The sequence below is a fragment of the Berghia stephanieae genome, chromosome 2 (genome assembly GCF_034508935.2).
Source record: "Berghia stephanieae isolate SIO BIC M18660-M18661 chromosome 2, UCSD_Bste_1.3, whole genome shotgun sequence".
In the NCBI taxonomy this organism is placed as follows: domain Eukaryota; kingdom Metazoa; phylum Mollusca; class Gastropoda; order Nudibranchia; family Aeolidiidae; genus Berghia; species Berghia stephanieae.
The window spans coordinates 127,709,450-127,727,801 of NC_088361.1; the positions used below are offsets into that span (position 1 = coordinate 127,709,450).

General features: G+C 37.7%; 1 protein-coding gene across 2 annotated transcripts in view; it reads right to left on the bottom strand.

Moving 5' to 3' along the window:
- Positions 1–17,009, bottom strand: part of LOC144966564 (elongation factor-like GTPase 1) — a 40,734-nt gene extending 23,725 nt beyond the window's left edge. For both annotated transcript variants that reach the window (XR_013644239.1, XM_078903234.1), the window contains exons 1-5: positions 16,924–17,009; positions 5,202–5,406; positions 3,448–3,515; positions 1,446–1,539; positions 263–408 (exon numbers count right to left, since the gene is read on the bottom strand). Coding sequence is in view for 1 of the 2 variants with exons in the window: in XM_078903234.1 (XP_078759360.1) it covers positions 263–408; positions 1,446–1,539; positions 3,448–3,515; positions 5,202–5,286 (393 nt within the window). In the remaining variant the exon portion in view is untranslated. The remainder of the gene's footprint in view (positions 1–262; positions 409–1,445; positions 1,540–3,447; positions 3,516–5,201; positions 5,407–16,923) is intronic.
- Positions 17,010–18,352: the final 1,343 nt, after the last annotated feature.

Here is an 18,352-nt window from a genome sequence, read left to right on the forward strand (position 1 = left end):
TGTTATTGTCCTTTAGAGCTCAAAGTTTATTTATTATGATGCAAAGCAAGGGTTCACAGCGGAAATGTTGGTTGCCTGTCTGGTATTAAGGTCTGAGGTTCGATCCCCGGCCTAGGAAGGCTGACTATTTGAGATGATATGTTCTTGTATCTCTATTGCTACCTTGTCTGACACTTTTCCCTTTAACATATTTTCAGCCTTCTAAGACAATAAAATCACAACAGTGGGGGGAAAAAAAAGGACAGACTGGTGTGGTAATTACCTGTGGGCAAACACCTTCCACTACATCCACCACCACCACTGCCCCATCACACAATCTGACAGCTGTTGTCACCTCACTAGAAAAGTCCATATGACCAGGAGAGTCAATCAGATTGATGAGAAATGGACTGGGGCTGGAGGTCTTATCTGGTCATAGAGATAATAATAATAATAATAATAATAATAATAATAATAATAATAATAATAATAATAATAATAATCTTTATTGTCCAAATAGGCAATTATTGTTAGGTTACAGCTCTTGTAATAGGCAAAAAAAGTAATTAAAATAGTGGTAATAATGATGACAATAATACTGATTGTAATAATAATAATAATAATAATAATAATATAAGAAAAACAAACACCATAAACAGTTTTTAAAAATCAATCAGTTTCATTTGGCTTCTTGAAACGGACAACAGAAATTGCTTGCCACCCTTTAGGATAGGATGCTCTCCCATCACTGCAGGGGCCAGATAAAAATATTGATTTCATCCACAGTCCACCTTGGTCCCCATGTGCGTGAAGCGAGTGCTTTACCAACTGAGCTATCGGGACCTCCGAAAAAGAAATAAAAAATAGCTACGAGCATCTGTGAAAATGTAAGACTTTAGACTTTATGAGACTTGTTCATACAAGGAACAGAAGTAGATTCTACAAGCAAGTTATTCAATTATCTAGTATGAAACTTACTAAAATTTTCAGAGGGGACACAATGACATGGAAGCAAAATATTACTATCATAGAGGGATGATTCAAATGAAAAAAAAAAATCTCTTTCAAAAAGAAGCACCTATGGACTGACTCCCTCTCAATAAAATAACACCCAGAGGACCTTTGAAAAAAAAAGCCACATGAGGAGCAAAAAGATAACATAGAAGGATGTAGGAGACAATTAAGGTAGACCCTCTACCTTATCCCAAACCATTGCTCATGACACTGCCTTTGTTAATATCAATCAAATGACTCACTTAAAAGGAATGATGCTGATGAGAATTGGATGAAGAAAGAAAATGTATATCAAACTGCTCTCTCGATGACAACGGCATGGTATTTATATTAAGGTTAAAAGAAGTTAACTACACCCAACTGTATTTTAGTAGATATGGCTAATATCTTCAAACAGAGACAGCAGTTACAATATGTGATTCGGTATTATATGACCATGACATGCTCCTCACCTTTGCTTGGTCTTTCGTAAATGAGAGTGATGGCACTAGACTTCATTGTAATTCCCCGCTCCTGTTCATCTGGACGGCTATCCATGTACCGCATCTAGAATAAAGATTACAGAGCAATGACTTTATGACGGAATCTCACAAGAAAGCAAGTCAAATAAATCAGTGATGATATGGGAACAATGTGATCAGAAAATAAGCCAAAAAGCAAACAACACCCCCCCCCCCAAAAAAAAAAACCCCAACAAAAACAAACAAACAATACAGAAAAGAACACTTAATTGCTTTCAAACACAAAGTTGGTTTGTGTTTCTCTTGACTAAATAGAAATAACAGGTGTTTATGATTTTAAAGATATGCACACAACAAATGTTATAGAAAAATGTTCACTAAATTCAGGGATGAAACATAAGCCGCGTAAATTTTAATATCTAAAATATTGTGATTCCACTCATTTACCTCCACCTCTTGCTTGTTGCATTGAAAAACAATATGAACGAAAGCAAAATAAATAAATCAATTATTATGCCAAATATTCATTAAGATTTCAGATAAAATAAACCAAATACAAAGTATTGTGATGAAATGAAAAGGCCTTCTGAAAGCTCCTACAAAGGGAAACAACTTAAATAATATTCCCTCAACTAACCCCAAGAAAAGGTAAAACCTAGAGTACCTTTAACTCTAACCCTAATAGGAAAATAAACACCCAAGCATTATGACTAACCCTAATAGAAAAAAAACAAACCCTCGGACTGCTTTGCACTACCTTTCAATACTTCACAAATTAAAATGGCGGCCGAGAATCAAAACAATGGTCAAATTAGGAAATTTTAGACTTTCACAAATCTATCAAGGTTTGTTCTAGAGTTTTTAAAATGCTTTTATATGATGACAAATTGAATAAATAAACGCCTGACTAAAGATCTACTGTGAAAATACAAATTGAAAGAATACTGGGGATGTAGGAGCTTTCGGAATGTCTCCCCCCCTAGCACCTTTACTAAGACTTATGAATAACCCTAATAGAAAAAAAAATCCTCACAAATCCATATGGTGACAAATTGAATAAATGAACGCCTGACAAAAGATCAAGGGTGAAAATACAAATTGAAAGAATACTGGGGATGTAGGAGCTTTTGGAATATCTCCCCTTTACCTAACTTATCTGAGGTCAAATGAAAATCTGAAGCAGACGCGAAAAATATCAAGTTTGTTCGGGCTAGAAGCTAGACAGATACAATTGACAGTTTGCCGACAACGTTTAACTAAATATTTCCCAGGGCAATAATTATCACATCGATGGCATAAAAATGACAGTAATATCAGCAATAATATTAGTAGATGTTGTTAATCGGTGAAACTTGTTTAAAATTTGTGTAAATCCGAATACCTTCATGTGATCGAGTGAATAACATCACTATGAATGCCACATGTATACACCACACACAACACACACAAACATACACGCAATTAGAACATACTACTACATAACAACACTGATCACCACTAAATCAACAACACGACGGAAGTAATAATAATACTTGATGTCATAATATAGATGACGCAAACTGACAACGCTTTACAGTGTCAAAATTAGTTGATTTTGAGAGTCTTAGTGTCGTCGGTACATATTTTATGATATCTGTTTGACTCAACAAACTTTCAAACTGACTTTAAATTATAAAAGGAAATCAAGTTATCTGTTTATCTATCTGTAAAAAATACATTTCTAATTTTCAAATCTTTCAGTAGAGTTGTGCGCTGTATCATTTTTTTTATTGACTCAAATAAGCACAATGTTCTCCACAATGCTATATTTTTTAAAGAAAGGATATATTTCTGTATATTATATCTTAAATATCCCATATTGAAAATTATTCTTAGCACCCCATAAAATAAAAATCAACACATGAAAAACAAACCAAAAAAAAAAGAATTTACACATATAATTTGTGAACAATGGAATAAATAAATTTTAAAAATATTTTCAAAGGCTTCTCACCTTTCCTGCATTTCTCTTGGATATGATGCCATTGCTGGCAATCAGAGCATCGGCTAGGGTTGTTTTACCTATTAAAATGTGAGACATTTAATCACTCTTGACAACATTAACATTAAAATAATAAATACAGTCAATGCATCAAGGTTTCATTTTCATGTAATTTCATTACAATTAAGTCATTATAAACAGGGGCTTATCTTAATTGCATACTGGTAACTAGGTTAAACTTCTTTTCCTCTTGATCACTCTATTAACCAAAAAGCACCTAATTCTAGAACTCTCCCCTAACAAACACAGGGTCAGTTTTGACTATGGATTGAGAAGAAATATATTTCTAACACAATTTTTCAGATTTGAGGTTCCAACAAAAACACCGTTGTGCTAGTATTATGACACTTAGCTTTGAATTGGAAGGTCCAGGGTTCGACGGCTCTGAACAACGCAAAGTTGAGTTCTCGGAAAAGACTTTACTCACATTTGGTCACCATACTCAGGTGTAAAATGAGTACCTGGCCGTTAACAGCATTGTCTTTGTCCAGAAAAAATTGTAATATCACCAAACAGAAGATGTTTAAATTATGAAATTTTGTATGTTTCAAATTATTCAGAATTCCAAATATTTGAGAGAATGTCAGCTTGACTAAATTACCATCATACTTCTATAACAAAACTCTGTGAATGGAAAATCAGAGACAAGGCCTTAGCAGTCACGTAATCAAATTAAAATAAATAAATAAATAAAATAATAATAATAATGATAATAACAATAATAATAATAATAATAATAATAATAAATCAACCAAGCCATCAATAAAAAAATCACATCTGCACTCCTGATATTTACCAAAAACTGAGCATTTAGCACAACATCAAATAAATGTGTGCAAAGCGCTTCACAAGGAGTCCCTAGCCAACAGCAACACTTAATATGTAGGATGAGACATGATGCCTGTTAGACAATATTTAAAAAAATAATTTGACAGAGAAAACGCTGTTAACGCCAGTTACTAATTTTACACATGACAGTGAGAGAATGTGAGTAAAGAGTCAACTATGTGCCACCTAAAGCGTGACTCTAACCGAGGACCTCACAATCTGAAGGTGAGTGTCATGCCACAAGATCATATAGCTGCACCAAATATCATTGGTATGAGTGGCAAGTCTGCTTTACGAAAAAGATAAATCACCATTTCTTCCGAATTGAATCTGCACCTGAAATTTTCCATTAGTAATATTGATATCCATCAATCTGCCTTGATTAGAGTGTGAGAAAGAGGACTTAGCCTTCATATCAAAATAAGCCTGCTGTTTCAGATGTCACTTAAGTGAATTTAGAATATAATTTGAGATCAAACTATGGCTAAAGTTTTGTCTTCATCCAGGTTCGAACTTTGTCCCCATGTGTGTAAAACGAGCTAATCCTGTCCTCTTAAAAGAATCCTACGGCTAATCATCCAAAGTTGTCCCTCTAAGCCATAAGTAGGACCCATGGCCTTCATCCCGGTTTCTGTAGCATCAAATAATAATACATTAATCTACCGCAAAGTGTTTGCTACCTGTTTGCTACCAGATCCAATAGACCTGGCTAACAATCACTGCTGGATACCCAGGGGATTGCGGGGGGGAATCCTCACAGCCCCACGTGCTGCATTGTTTTGAATTGAATCTGAACGATAATGTACACTTAAATATTCTCAACAGCATGTATCAACAGAAATGTTGATATTTATAGCCTCTAACTGCCAGGTACTCACCATGATCAACATGAGCCAGGATACAAATGTTTCTGATTTGAGATGGCTCATTTTGAAGCTGGATTAACTGCTCCTTAGTCTTCATTATTATGATTTACGGTAGAATAATCAAAGCTACCGTTTCTAAACTCTCAAGTTTAACACAGCTATACAGAGTATATCATGCAGACCTCTTGTCTAAATCAGGACAGTGAAGGTAAACTTCCTGAAAAGATAAAAATCAAAAACAATTTTAATAAACTTAAAAAGAATATAAATATTTCAAAGTATAAAAATAACATTCCTAAACCAAATCTCTTATGTCAAGTTCTACCAAGATACAAATTGAGAATAAATCTTGTCCCACCTTATGGACCACAAAACTACCGTCTTAAGGAAAAAGACCGTATGTGGCCTCTTATTACAAGTAAACATACAGTGTTCTTCCTAAAGACAGCAGAAAACATGCTAATATGTAAATTACCAGATTTCATCTGTCAATAGAAAGATCTCTGTAACATCTCTGTACTCAAGTCAATTGTCAGTGTGTCACAACACTCAGTTTTCACAGGCCATATCCTCTTCAATTACATTTTTCACTTACATTTTGAAAGAAGTATAGCCTCCTTTAAAAATATCCCCCCAAAAAATAATCTAAACAAATGTGAGCAGAGAAATGTGATGGATTTCCAAGGATGAAAGTACACAAATGACTTTTTTTTAAAATATCTGGGGTTTCATGTCACCTGCCACATGGTTTCTTTTTGTTATATCAACGTCAGTTAAAAAAGGAAGATGATTGGATAGTCAAAAGATATGAGATACATAGTATACATGCTTACAAACAGGAAAATATTAGGACAAAGGGAATAGATCAAATCATTTAGCAGAGGTAGCAATCTGGTTGTGTGTCCACCAGTCTCAGACAACTAAAATTACAAGTCCTACTATGACATGCCATAGGCATAAGATACAGACCAAGTTGAAAGAGCTCACTCAAATGCTAACATAACATAAATTAAGTAATTACAATTATGACCAATAACTAACAAATTAATAAAGTTAATCAGTTTACAAGCCATGAAATATTCATCAAAATCTGCCTTTTTAAAGATATCTAGTCGATATGTAAAAGCTTACGTGCTTCAATGATCTAGAGAGCTATGCTGATGGGAGATTTATTCCTATCAAGATCAACCATACCAGAAAAGCCAAAGGATAGAGGCCAGACAAAATTTGATTTACATCAGGGACACCGGATAAGACGTCCAAAGAATCAGTTAGACCCTGGCGACATTAGCATTTCCCTATACTGAAATTTACCAGTAATGACAATGAAAGCTCAGGATAGCCATTACCAATACTGATAACAGTACTGGGAATCACTCTGAACAATCACCTCACTACGTATAGTACAAGGGCAAGACTATCTACCCTGTGTATGATACTCCACTAGGAGGTTTACGCAGTACTTTACATAGACAGATATCTATCATCACAGGCTTCCTGGCCAATCCCATGGTCTAAGTCCTAGTACAGAGACTGAATGTCAGTAATGACACTAAGAATAAGACCTCTTTTTTCCCCTCTGTCTTTGTTTCTCCCAGTTCTGGTACTCAGCTTCTCAGTCTCTAAAAATTGCTAGCAAGGTTGGTACAGCAAATACTTGTACTGTACTCAGTCTCGATAGCACTAGAGTCAGTATGCCTAAGGCCTAAGCAAATACGCGTGTGCTTTGGCCACTGACCAGGGTGGAGTTGATAGGGGTGACTTCCCGAACATCAGCCATTCTAATTCTAATTCTTTGGCTGGGTAGATAGAGCTAGCCAGCAAGGGACTATAATCCCCCTTGGAGAAGGGCACTCTGAATAAAAAACATGGTTGGACAGGAATCAATAGAAAGCCTTGGCTGACCACCTGTCTGTAAGATGACAATTAAAAAAACCATCTCTGCCTTACGGAAAAAAGGAGGAGGAAATTAATGATAATCTGCCAAAGCAGACGTGAGCTGAATAAAAAAAGGTTCCCTGCTCTTTTATTTTTTCTGAACTGGATACAGTTTAGACAGTATTTTAGTATTCATCTGAATCGGAATCATTTTATCATTTTTATTTTAATCATCTTCTCTTCTGCCTCTGATAAGCGGAGTTAGTGACTAAAAAAAATCGGATTTCATGAACTCTTTCTAGTCTCTTGCTTAGAAGTGGACATTGTAAGGACAGTGACTAATTCGGTTATTTTGTGCGGGTAACATCACACTTTCTAGTACACGACAGCAGGTAAGATGCCCGCCTTCATACTTTCAACACAAAAGATTTCCAAAGAGGAAATTGGCAACACATCCAGTATAGAGAATATTTCATTTTTTCTTTCATATTTTAACTTACTTTTGTCATGATGAATCAAATCATGTGATACTGACTTTTGACTGTTAGACTACAATATCCATGATCGACTGTCAATTCTATATTTGGACAGACGAAGGTTTCATTGAAACTCAAGCAAAATTACCTTGAACCAAAAAAAACCCCCAAAAAACAAACAAACAAAAGAGAAAGTGTGTTCTGATGAACCAAATTATTTCAGTCAGCTACAATGCCAGCAGAATAACTTTTGTCTCCACTATAATTTCTAAACTACATTATTTTTTGGTTGTTCTTTGACTAGATTTCGAGTCTCTGTTCCTATTCACGCACAACAACCCTGGAGCCGATTAGATTTTTTTTTTTTAGTTTTTACTCACAAAAATGTGTACTTTCGACTATCTGCACTTATCTTATAATTTTTTTAACGGACTGACTATTTTCACCGTACGGTGAAAATAGTGTCTCAGGCTATTTTCACCGCATGTATTAGCCAATCAGAGGCCAGGAAACGAACTGTGATGTAGTAGCCTCAGCTTCCGCCGAAATCATTTTCTTCCTGCGTGCAGACGAGTTTAAAAAAAGAAAAAGTTTGACGAGAACAAAAGCAAGGGAGGCCTCCCGAAAGCTCCTCGTTATAGCATTTCTTTCAATTTGTATTTTCACTTTGGACCTTTTGTCAGACGTTTATTTATTCAATTTGTCATCATATAGAACAAACCTTGATAGATTTGTGAAAGCTTAAAATTTCCTAATCTGACCATTGTTTTGATTCTCTTTTGATTTTGATTTGTGAGGTATTGAAAGTAAAAGGCAGTGCAAAGCCATCCTAGGGTTGTTTTTTTTTCTTCTTTTTTTCTATTAGGGATAGCTAGAGGTCGTTTGTTTTTCCTATTACGGGTAGTTGGGAGGCCTTCCGAAAGCTCCCACATCCCTAGTATTTAATGTTCAAGTTGGGGGTTTAGGAGGTGGAAAACTTTTTAAATTATTCTAAAAAGTCTCCCCTTCCCAAACCCCCAACTAAAACATTATAAAAAAAGTTTCTCCTCTCCCAAACCCCCTACTAGAACATTAATACTGGGGATGTAGGAGCTTTCAGAAGGTAGTTAAAGGTACTGGGTTGTATTTTTTCTCAGGAGCGAATATTTGGGTACCCTGCCTTAGCACGATGAGCTTTCGAAAGGCCTCCTAAAGCTATAATAATACAGGTGGGATGGCGGTTTCAGAATTGGTTAGTTACCGATGAAGCTTTCCAATATCGTGGCGGCGATGGAGTCTCGAACCCACAACCTTACTGGTACAACAACTCCACCTGGCCGGGGAGAGCGTGGCTCTACTGTATGAGTAGATAGCTATTCACAACTCGAGAAAAAGTGACTTCAATCTCTATGTCTATCTTGAGCCGCTCCGCTCCCCTCCCCCCCGACTTCTTGAGGTCAAGGATTCAATGCAGACAGACAAACGCCGCGAAGTTTGTTGGCCACAAAGATACCATTATCACTGTACGGTGAAAATCGTCCACCAAGATATCACCATACGATGAAAATAGTCTCCCCCACTATTATCACTGTAAAGTGAATATAGCCGTCCACACCATTATCACTGTACAGTGAATATCAGGGCTGGTGGAGTCGGTTATTTTTAAACCGACTCCGACTCCAGCCTTGAAACCGACTCCGACTCCTCAAGCATAGTATTAATAGGTAATAATATGCAACCAACACTCGCAGCTACTTTTAGCTTTTCCCCAGTATATGTATTATAACAATACAAGCCGCTTCATATTTGAAACTAGGACAAAAAAGGAACTGAAACTAGGCAAAAAGGAAACTGAAACTAAGATATGAATAAAACTGTCATTAAGACCAACAAAAAGAGGAAAAGTGAAATTAAGACAATATTGAAACTGAAACCATTTATACTAAAATAAAGTCACTTCTTATGGTCTTATGGTTATCCCACTTTCTAATAACCTAACTTTAACATTGAAGAGTCAGCATCCCCACCCCTCCCTCTAGTCAGGTACGGGGTGATTGGCATTGATGCCAACTTAAATGTACAGCACGAGAGCATGAAGGTTGGGGAGGAAAGGGGGTTCTGGAAGCATAGTTCACCTTTAGCTAATACCAATGTAATTTTTTTCAAATTCTATAGGCCTGGAGACTATCTATATCTAGTATCTAAAATATTACACATTGAATGCTATAAAAATGCGGTGTGTCTTTTTTACGAAACCCGCCGAAACCATGCGAAACCCGCCGAATCCCGACAAAGTTATGGGAAGTAGGTGGCAGTGGGGAGTGAACCTAGAACTCAGGGAAGTGTACACCATTGGGGAGTGAACCTGGGACTGGGTTTCGGCGGGTTTCGTAAAAAAGAACTAGTGCTTTTTTACGAAACCCGCCGAAACCCGACAATATCCAGCAACGTTATGGGAAGTAGACAACTGTGGGGAGTGAACCCGAGACTCAGGGAAGTGTACATCAGTCAAGAGTGAACCTGAGACTAAGGTTATCGGCCGGTTTCGGCGGTTTCGTAAAAAAGAATTAGTGCTTTATTACGAAACCCGCCAATATCCGACAAAGTTATGGGAGTTTGGCAACAGTGGGGGGTGATCCTGGGAATCAGGGCGGTGTACACCAGTGGGGAGTGAACAGAATATTAGTGGGAAATAAACATGGGACTAAAGGGAGATGGATACCATTGAAAGTTGAAGCCGGATATGAGAGTTTGGTACCAGAGGAGAATGAACCTGACACTATAGGAGATGGGCGCCAGTGTGGAGTGAACCTGGGACTCAGGGAAGTGCACACCAATTGGGAGTTAACCTTGGACTGTGGAGATGGATAACTGTGGGTATCCGAGCCGAACTGTAGGAGTTGGGTACCAGAGGAGAATGAACCTGACACGATAGAAGGTGGGCGCCAGTGGGGAGTGAACCTGGGAATCAGGGAATTGCACACCAGTGGGGAGTTAACCTGTGACTATCTAAAAAAGGATATCAGTGGGAAATAAATCCGGCTTCAACTCCCAATGGTATCCATCTCCCTTTAGTCCCAGATTTATTTCCTACTGATATCCTTTATACATATTCCCAGGTTAACTCCCCACTGGTGTGCAATTCCCTGAGTCCCAGGTTCACTCCCCACTGGCGCCCACCCCCTATAGTGTCAGGTTCATTCTCCTCTGGTACCAAGCTCTCATATCCGGCTTCAACTTTCAATGGTATCCATCTCCCTTTAGTCCCAGGTTTATTTCCCACTGATATTCTGTTTACATAGTCCCAGGTTCACTCCCCACTGGCGCCCACCTCCTATTGTGTCAGGTTCATTCTCCTCTGGTACCAAACTCTCATATCCGGCTTCAACTTTCAATGGTATCCATCTCCCTTTAGTCCCATGTTTATTTCCCACTAATATCCTGTTTACATAGTCCCGGGTTCACTCCCCACTGGCGCCCACCTCCTATAGTGTCAGGTCATTCTCCTCTGGTACCAAACTCTCATATCCGGCTTCAACTTTCAATGGTATTCATCTCCCTTTAGTCCCAGGTTTATTTCCCACTGATATCCTTTTTACATAGTCCCAGGTTCACTCCCCACTGGTGCCCGCCTCCTATAGTGTCAGGTTTCTCTCTCTCCCCTGGTACCCAACTCCCAAATCCGGCTTCAACTCCCAATGGTATCCATCTCCCTTTAGTCCCAGATTTATTTCCTACTGATATCCTTTTTACATAGTCCCAGGTTCACTCCCCACTGGCGCCCACCCCCTATAGTGTCAGGTTCATTCTCCTCTGGTACCAAGCTCTCATATCCGGCTTCAACTTTCAATGGTATCCATCTCCCTTTAGTCCCAGGTTTATTTCCCACTAATATCCTGTTTACATAGTCCCAGGTTCACTCCCCACTGGCGCCCACCTCCTATAGTGTCAGGTTCATTCTCCTCTGGTACCAAGCTCTCATATCCGGCTTCAACTTTCAATGGTATTCATCTCCCTTTAGTCCCAGGTTTATTTCCCACTGATATCCTTTTTACATAGTCCCAGGTTCACTCCCCACTGGCGCCCACCTCCTATAGTGTCAGGTTCATTCTCCTCTGGTACCAAGCTCTCATATCCGGCTTCAACTTTCAATGGTATTCATCTCCCTTTAGTCCCAGGTTTATTTCCCACTGATATCCTTTTTACATAGTCCCAGGTTCACTCCCCACTGGCGCCCATCTCCTATAGTGTCAGGTTCATTCTCCTCTGGTACCAAACTCTCATACCCGGCTTCAAATTTCAATGGTTTCCATCTCCTTTAGTCCCAGGTTTATTTCCCACTGATATCCTTTTTTACATATTCCCAGGTTAAATCCCCACTGGTGTGTAATTCCCTGAATCCCAGGTCCACTCCCCACTGGCGCCCACCTTCTATAGTGTCAGGTTCATTCTCCTCTGGTACCAAACTCCTATAGTTCGGCTCGGATACCCACAGTTATCCATCTCCCACAGTCCCAGATTAACTCCCCACTGGTGTGCAATTCCCTGACTCCCAGGATCACCCCCCACTGTTGCCAAACTCCCATAACTTTGCTGGATATTGTCGGGTTTCGGCGGGTTGCGTAATAAAGCACTAATTCTTTTTTACGAAACCCGCCTAAACCGGCCGATAACCTCAGTCTCAGGTTCACTCCCGACTGGTGTACACTTCCCTGAGTCTCGGGTTCACTCCCCACAGTTGTCTACTTCCCATAACTTTGCTGGATATGGTCGGGTTTCGGTGGGTTTCGTAAAAAAGCACTAGTTCTTTTTTACGAAACCCGCCGAAACCCAGTCCCAGGTTCACTCCCCAATGGTGCACACTTCCCTGAGTTCTAGGTTCACTGCCACCTACTTCCCATAACTTTGTCGGGTTTCGGCGGGTTTCGCAGGGTTTCGGCAGGTTTCGTAAAAAAGACACACCCATAAAAATGCAATGTCTGAAAGTGGTAAGGAGTCGGAGTCGGGACTTCTAAAACCGACTCAGATTCCACCCTCAAACAACCGACTCCGACTCGCCAGCCCTGGTGAATATAGCCTTTCACATAATTATAGTGAATATAGTCTCAGACACTATTATCACCGTACACTGAATATATAGCCTTCCACACCATTATCACCATACGGTAAAAATAGTGTGCCAGACTATTTTCACCGTATGGTGAAAATCGTCTCCCACACTATTATCACCGTACAGTGAATATAGCCTTCCACACCATTATAATGAATATAGTCTCCCACATTATTACCACCGTACACTGAATATAGCCTTCCACACCATTATCACTGTACACTGAATATAGCCTTCCACACCATTATAGTGAATATAGTCTCCCACACTATTATCACCGTACAGTGAATATAGCCTTCTACACCATTATAGTGAATAAAGTCTCCCACACTTTTATCACCGTACAGTAGCCTTCCACACCATTATAGTGAATATAGTCTCCCACACTTTTATCACTGTACACTGAATATAGTCTTCCACACCATTATCACCATACGTTGAAAATAGTGTGTCAGGCTATTTTCACCGTACGGTGAAAATGGTCTGCCAGGATATTACCGTACGGTGAAAATTAGTCTCCCAAACTATTATCACCATACAGTGAATATAACCGTCACACACCATTATAACTAATCACTGTACAGTGAATATTGCCTTTCACACCATTATATTGAATAGTCTCCCACAGTTTTATCAACGTACCCGTACAGTGAATATAGCATTTCACACCATTAACACCTTATGGTGAAAATAGTGTGTCAGACTATTTTCACTGTACTGTGAAAATCGTCCACCAAGATCTTACCGTAAGGCGAAATAAGTCTCTCACACTATTATCACCGTACTGTGAAAATTGTCCACCAAGATATAACCATTTGGTGAAAACAGTCTCCCACACTATTATCACCACGGTGAAAATCGTCCACTAAGATATTACCGTACAGTGAAAATAGTCTCCCATACACTGTCAGGCTATATCACAGTATGGTGACAGCACGGTGAAAATAGCGGATTCCTTTTTTTAAAAGCCAGTGCCAATAGCAACAGGACACTTTTTGCTTTGGTCATTTGTAATCAACGTATTTTCCTTTCGAATCGAAGCTCTCTCACTCTCAGTCTAAGAATAGCTGCTATCTTCTTCATTGTTGACGCTGTGATGTATCCTAGTATTAATAAGTAACTAGTCTCAGACTAAGCTTGAGACTAAAACTTGGCTAAACTTAGTTCGAAGGTGCAGTGATTTTAGTCTTGGACTTGCTTAGTCAGCTCACATAAAATCCGAATTTTTCAAGTCCTTGATTTACTTAAGTCAGAGATAGTCACAGAGTCACAGTGACTAAGCGCTAGTCCGCATTCATGAAAACGGGCCCTGATGATACCAGGGTTGGAGGAACCCTTCAATATTCCAGGCGAGGAAGGGAGAGAGCTACCCAGAGAGCCCATCTTATAATAGCTTCCGACCCAACCTGATGTAACTGTAACTTGTAACCTAACAACCTGGAAAAGCCGAAACGTGAGTGAGAAAGAACCCAAAAAGTAAAAGTTTTTAAAAGAGCCAAGAGTGTACCAAGACGACCACTCACTTGGGCCAGGAAACTAAGGTAGTAGTGGTAGCCCTAATGAACTGATAACATGAACATACGTTTGATCACCTCAAGCAGTCTACGATATTCATAATGAAATGGATTGTTGATGGATAATTAGTAGTCAACAAGTGTTTTTATTTTTATTCGGACAAACTTTACACTTTAAATCAGGGCCCGGACTATTCGCGTGATTAGTGATGCCAAGGAATATAGAAGGCATAAGATGCATGGCATTCTTTTACCGCCCATGCCCATATATATGTAGAACCTCCACTCTACGAATATGAAGAACCTCCACTTCTGTGGAGACTTTTCCTTCATTTTTTCCTATATTTTAGACCGTGGAACCAGGTGGAGAAATCCGTTAATGATGAATGAGTATGAGTATGAGGACAGGACAGTCGCCAGTATGCCTACCAAGAATATGAATAAGAAGATATCATAGAAATAGGCCTTCTACTTAACTTACTCGCATTTTGCTTAGGCTGTCATTATTCCCAGACGCCTGTCTGGGGATAATAAAAATTCGTTATCCCCAGACAGGTGTCTGGGGATAACCAATTTTTGTTATCCCCAGACACCTGTCTGAGGATACTATCCCCAGACGCATGTAGCAAGTGGGCAGAAAGATTTTATGCAAAATGCCAAACTAGGCGTGAAAAATACCAAATATTCTGGAAAAGATACTAGTGGTTGTGTCCCAAAACAGTTAATATATCAAGTGATATTTAACACAATATGAAAGTAAATAGTGATCAAATGTCAAATCCAGCTCTTTTTAAAAAAATATTTTAAAGCAAATGGATCAATTAAATTTCTTTTGTTACTTTGATCTGAAAACGTCAAACTGGCAATTCGTCTTTTTATTTTCAACCAGGAAGAAAGTTGTTAATCATCAAATCTGTTCATAGTCCACCAACCATTTAAATTTTCATTACCAACCTACCTGTTAACTTTATTGATCATCTCTTGTTTCTATAATTTGCTCATTCTGGCCACAATTTTGGGGACGACCGAGAATAATTTTTATGTCGCGGACGAATTCCTAGGCCATGGTGTTGTTCGCCCCAAAGCCCAAAACCCACACCTGTTATTTTCCTGTCTGCTTCGCACAGGACAATACAATTTAGTATCACACGTCCACAAAACTAGATCCAACAACATATTTTTATTCGAATCAGAGATGAAAATAACCTACCAAAACAAGGAAGCAAAAATGGTGGAAATATGTTTAGCTCATACTCATATATGAATTTAAAATATTCTGATAGCGGTGTGGATAGGCAGCTCAGTGGGTTAGGCCACCTTTCATTTTACTCCTTTTAGCTGCACAGGTTCGACCCAGTCGCGACCGCCCCCCCCCCCCCCCCCCCCCCCACTCATTTTTTTTTTTTTTTTTTTTTTTTTACTTTTCTTTCTTTCTTCCCAATTGATTTTCATTGTTTTCACTTTTGTTCCGAGTTCCGAGCAAGAGTTTTTTTAAAATCAGTTGAATTTTTTATTTCTCCGATAATATTATTTCATTATTTAATTTGCTCTAGATCTATTATTGTTATTTTGTTTTGTTTTGGTCAATGATAATAATAATAATAATAATAATAATAATAATAATAATAATATTTGTAATATTTGTTATTATTATTACGATTACCATCATAATCATTATTATATTATTATCAATAATAGTATTATTTTTATTATTAATACTCTTATTATCATACTATTACTATTATTATTATTATTATTATTATTATTATTATTATTATTATTATTATTATAATTGTTATTATTATTATTATTATTATTATTATTATTATTATTATTAATTATTATGATTGTTAACACTATTCCCTGCTCCGAGGGAAATCTCTCTTTTTTTTAATATATATTTTGACCTAAACCTTAAGAGTTTTTTGTTTGCTAACCCTTTATGTAAATGTTCCGTTTCTGAGCATGAATTTCTTAAATTGTTTTTATTTTTAAAACAATTATTGTTTTTATTTTTAAAACAATTATTGTTTTGTTTTTTTCTCCTCTATCTGACCATTTGGTCGCTCTCTGAATATTTCTGTCTGTTTGCTTTTTAATTATTCATTCTTTTAAGACACTATTTGAGATCGGAGTGGGGACGAATATATTTGCTAGAAACTAGAAAAAAACAAGAGAGAGAGAGAGAGAGAGAGAGAGAGAGAGAGAGAGAGAGAGAGAGAGAGAGAGAGTTTAATAATAAAAAAAAGAGGTGGGGGGGGAGGATGGATGGGACATTTATCCCTTTCAACGTTCTGTAAAAAGAAGACGGAATTTAAAAAAATAAATAAATAAAAAGTGACGTTACCAGGATTCGAACCCACAACGTCGATTATGGTCTAACTTCCAGGGCAGACGACTAAACCATTCGGCCATGACACCCACTTCGAAGTCGACGCATATTATGTATATGTAGTAACAACTGATTTTAATGTTGGTTAATTTTATGTTTTTATAGATATTTTATTAACTTTCCTTATTTCTATGTGCATCTGGAAACATTCCATATTCTGGAATGTGGATGATTGTTTAAACGAGCGGAGTTTCAAATATGCGTCTGGGGATAATGAAAATTCGTTATCCCCAGACAGGTGTCTGGGGATAACAAATTTTTATTATCCCCAGACAGGTGTCTGGGGATAATCACAGCGTTTTGCTTAAGAAACCTACAAATTCAATTCACAAATTTATTTCTCTGTCAACATAATATAAATTAATTTCTTTCTAATTATACTTACACACACACTTGAAATTGCACCACGAATGGAGGTAAACATGTGTGTCACCATGTTTTGCAAACAATCACATAAATGCCAGATAGAAAGACTTTTTAGTGTGAAGAGCCATATATTATAAAAGTTGCTAAAACATTAAATGTGTATAGTCATACACTGTGAAAATAAAAATATATCGTTTTCTTACGTAAATATACCATACGTAGTTTAAAATACAAAATTGGTGATTTTATCACACAGTATATAAATTAATGGATTTGACTTCTAAATTTCAGATAACTTGAAAAACAGTTCTGAATTACAAACCCAAACTGACTTCATTGACAAATCTTTGGAACTGTGTTTTCAATCCACCAGTGGACCGAAAACACAGCTGTGTATTCAGTCCACCGGAAATAAAAATATTTTTTAAAGGACCAAATATCGTCGATACTTACCTCAATATTGACCACATTGATACTGAGCCTATTATAGGTTAGGCATCATCAAAAATGGACAGGCAAAAAATTTATGGCAATTTGACGGCTTAATAATATCATTTACAGCGTTTTATTTACTCTCGGAAAGTCTTGATGAGAGTTGCTCGAAATCGGGAGCCCGAGATTCTTACCGTGGCTGTTAGATAGCCATTGGCCTGACCGATTTGGACAAAATTGGCCACACAGAGAATAATGTTTCTATAATTAATTAAAATTTAACATTTATATCTATTTTTCCTAGTCAGTTAGAATTTTTTGTGATTATCAAAACCGATGATTTTTTCCAAGGAGATCAGAGTTTTGGTATTGTTTGCCCAAGGAAGGTTCTATTTGGACACTTTTCACATCGATCACTGGCCTCGAGCTTGCCTGTGCCGCCCCCCCCCCCCGCCTCGGACAATCTTGACTTTGTCTTCTTCCAACGTCTTTTTCTTTCACAATCATTCCTAGTCCTTTTGCTTGTAGAGCTAGTCTATTGTTCATTGTCTATCGTGTCTTGTAAAACTAGATTTTTAAAAAATGGTATCCCATTTCTTCCTTTCTACTAGCCCCATCTCTCTCTCTCTCTCTCTCTCTCTCTCTCTCTCTCTCTCTCTCTCTCTCTCTTTCTCTCTCTCTCTCTCTCTCTCTCTCTCTCTCTCTCTCTGACGCTCCCTCAGACATATTCAAGACCCTATAACTATAAGGTTGTTCTGTTAACTTTTTGTTTTGCTTTTTTTTGTTGTTGTTCGTTTTTCTCCTGGCTCATATTGTTACGTACAAGGAATGCACAAGGCAATAAATTTTGACGTATCGTTCTAAATTAAAATAACATTATTAAAAGTGAGTAAAAGTAAATAAATAAGAAAAATGTTAAATGTCGTTCAAATTTCTTAAGTCACCAGGAATGGTGTCAACGAATTGAAGTTGAAAATTAAGAATTTTTTGACTGGTATGCCATTTCTTCCTTTCTA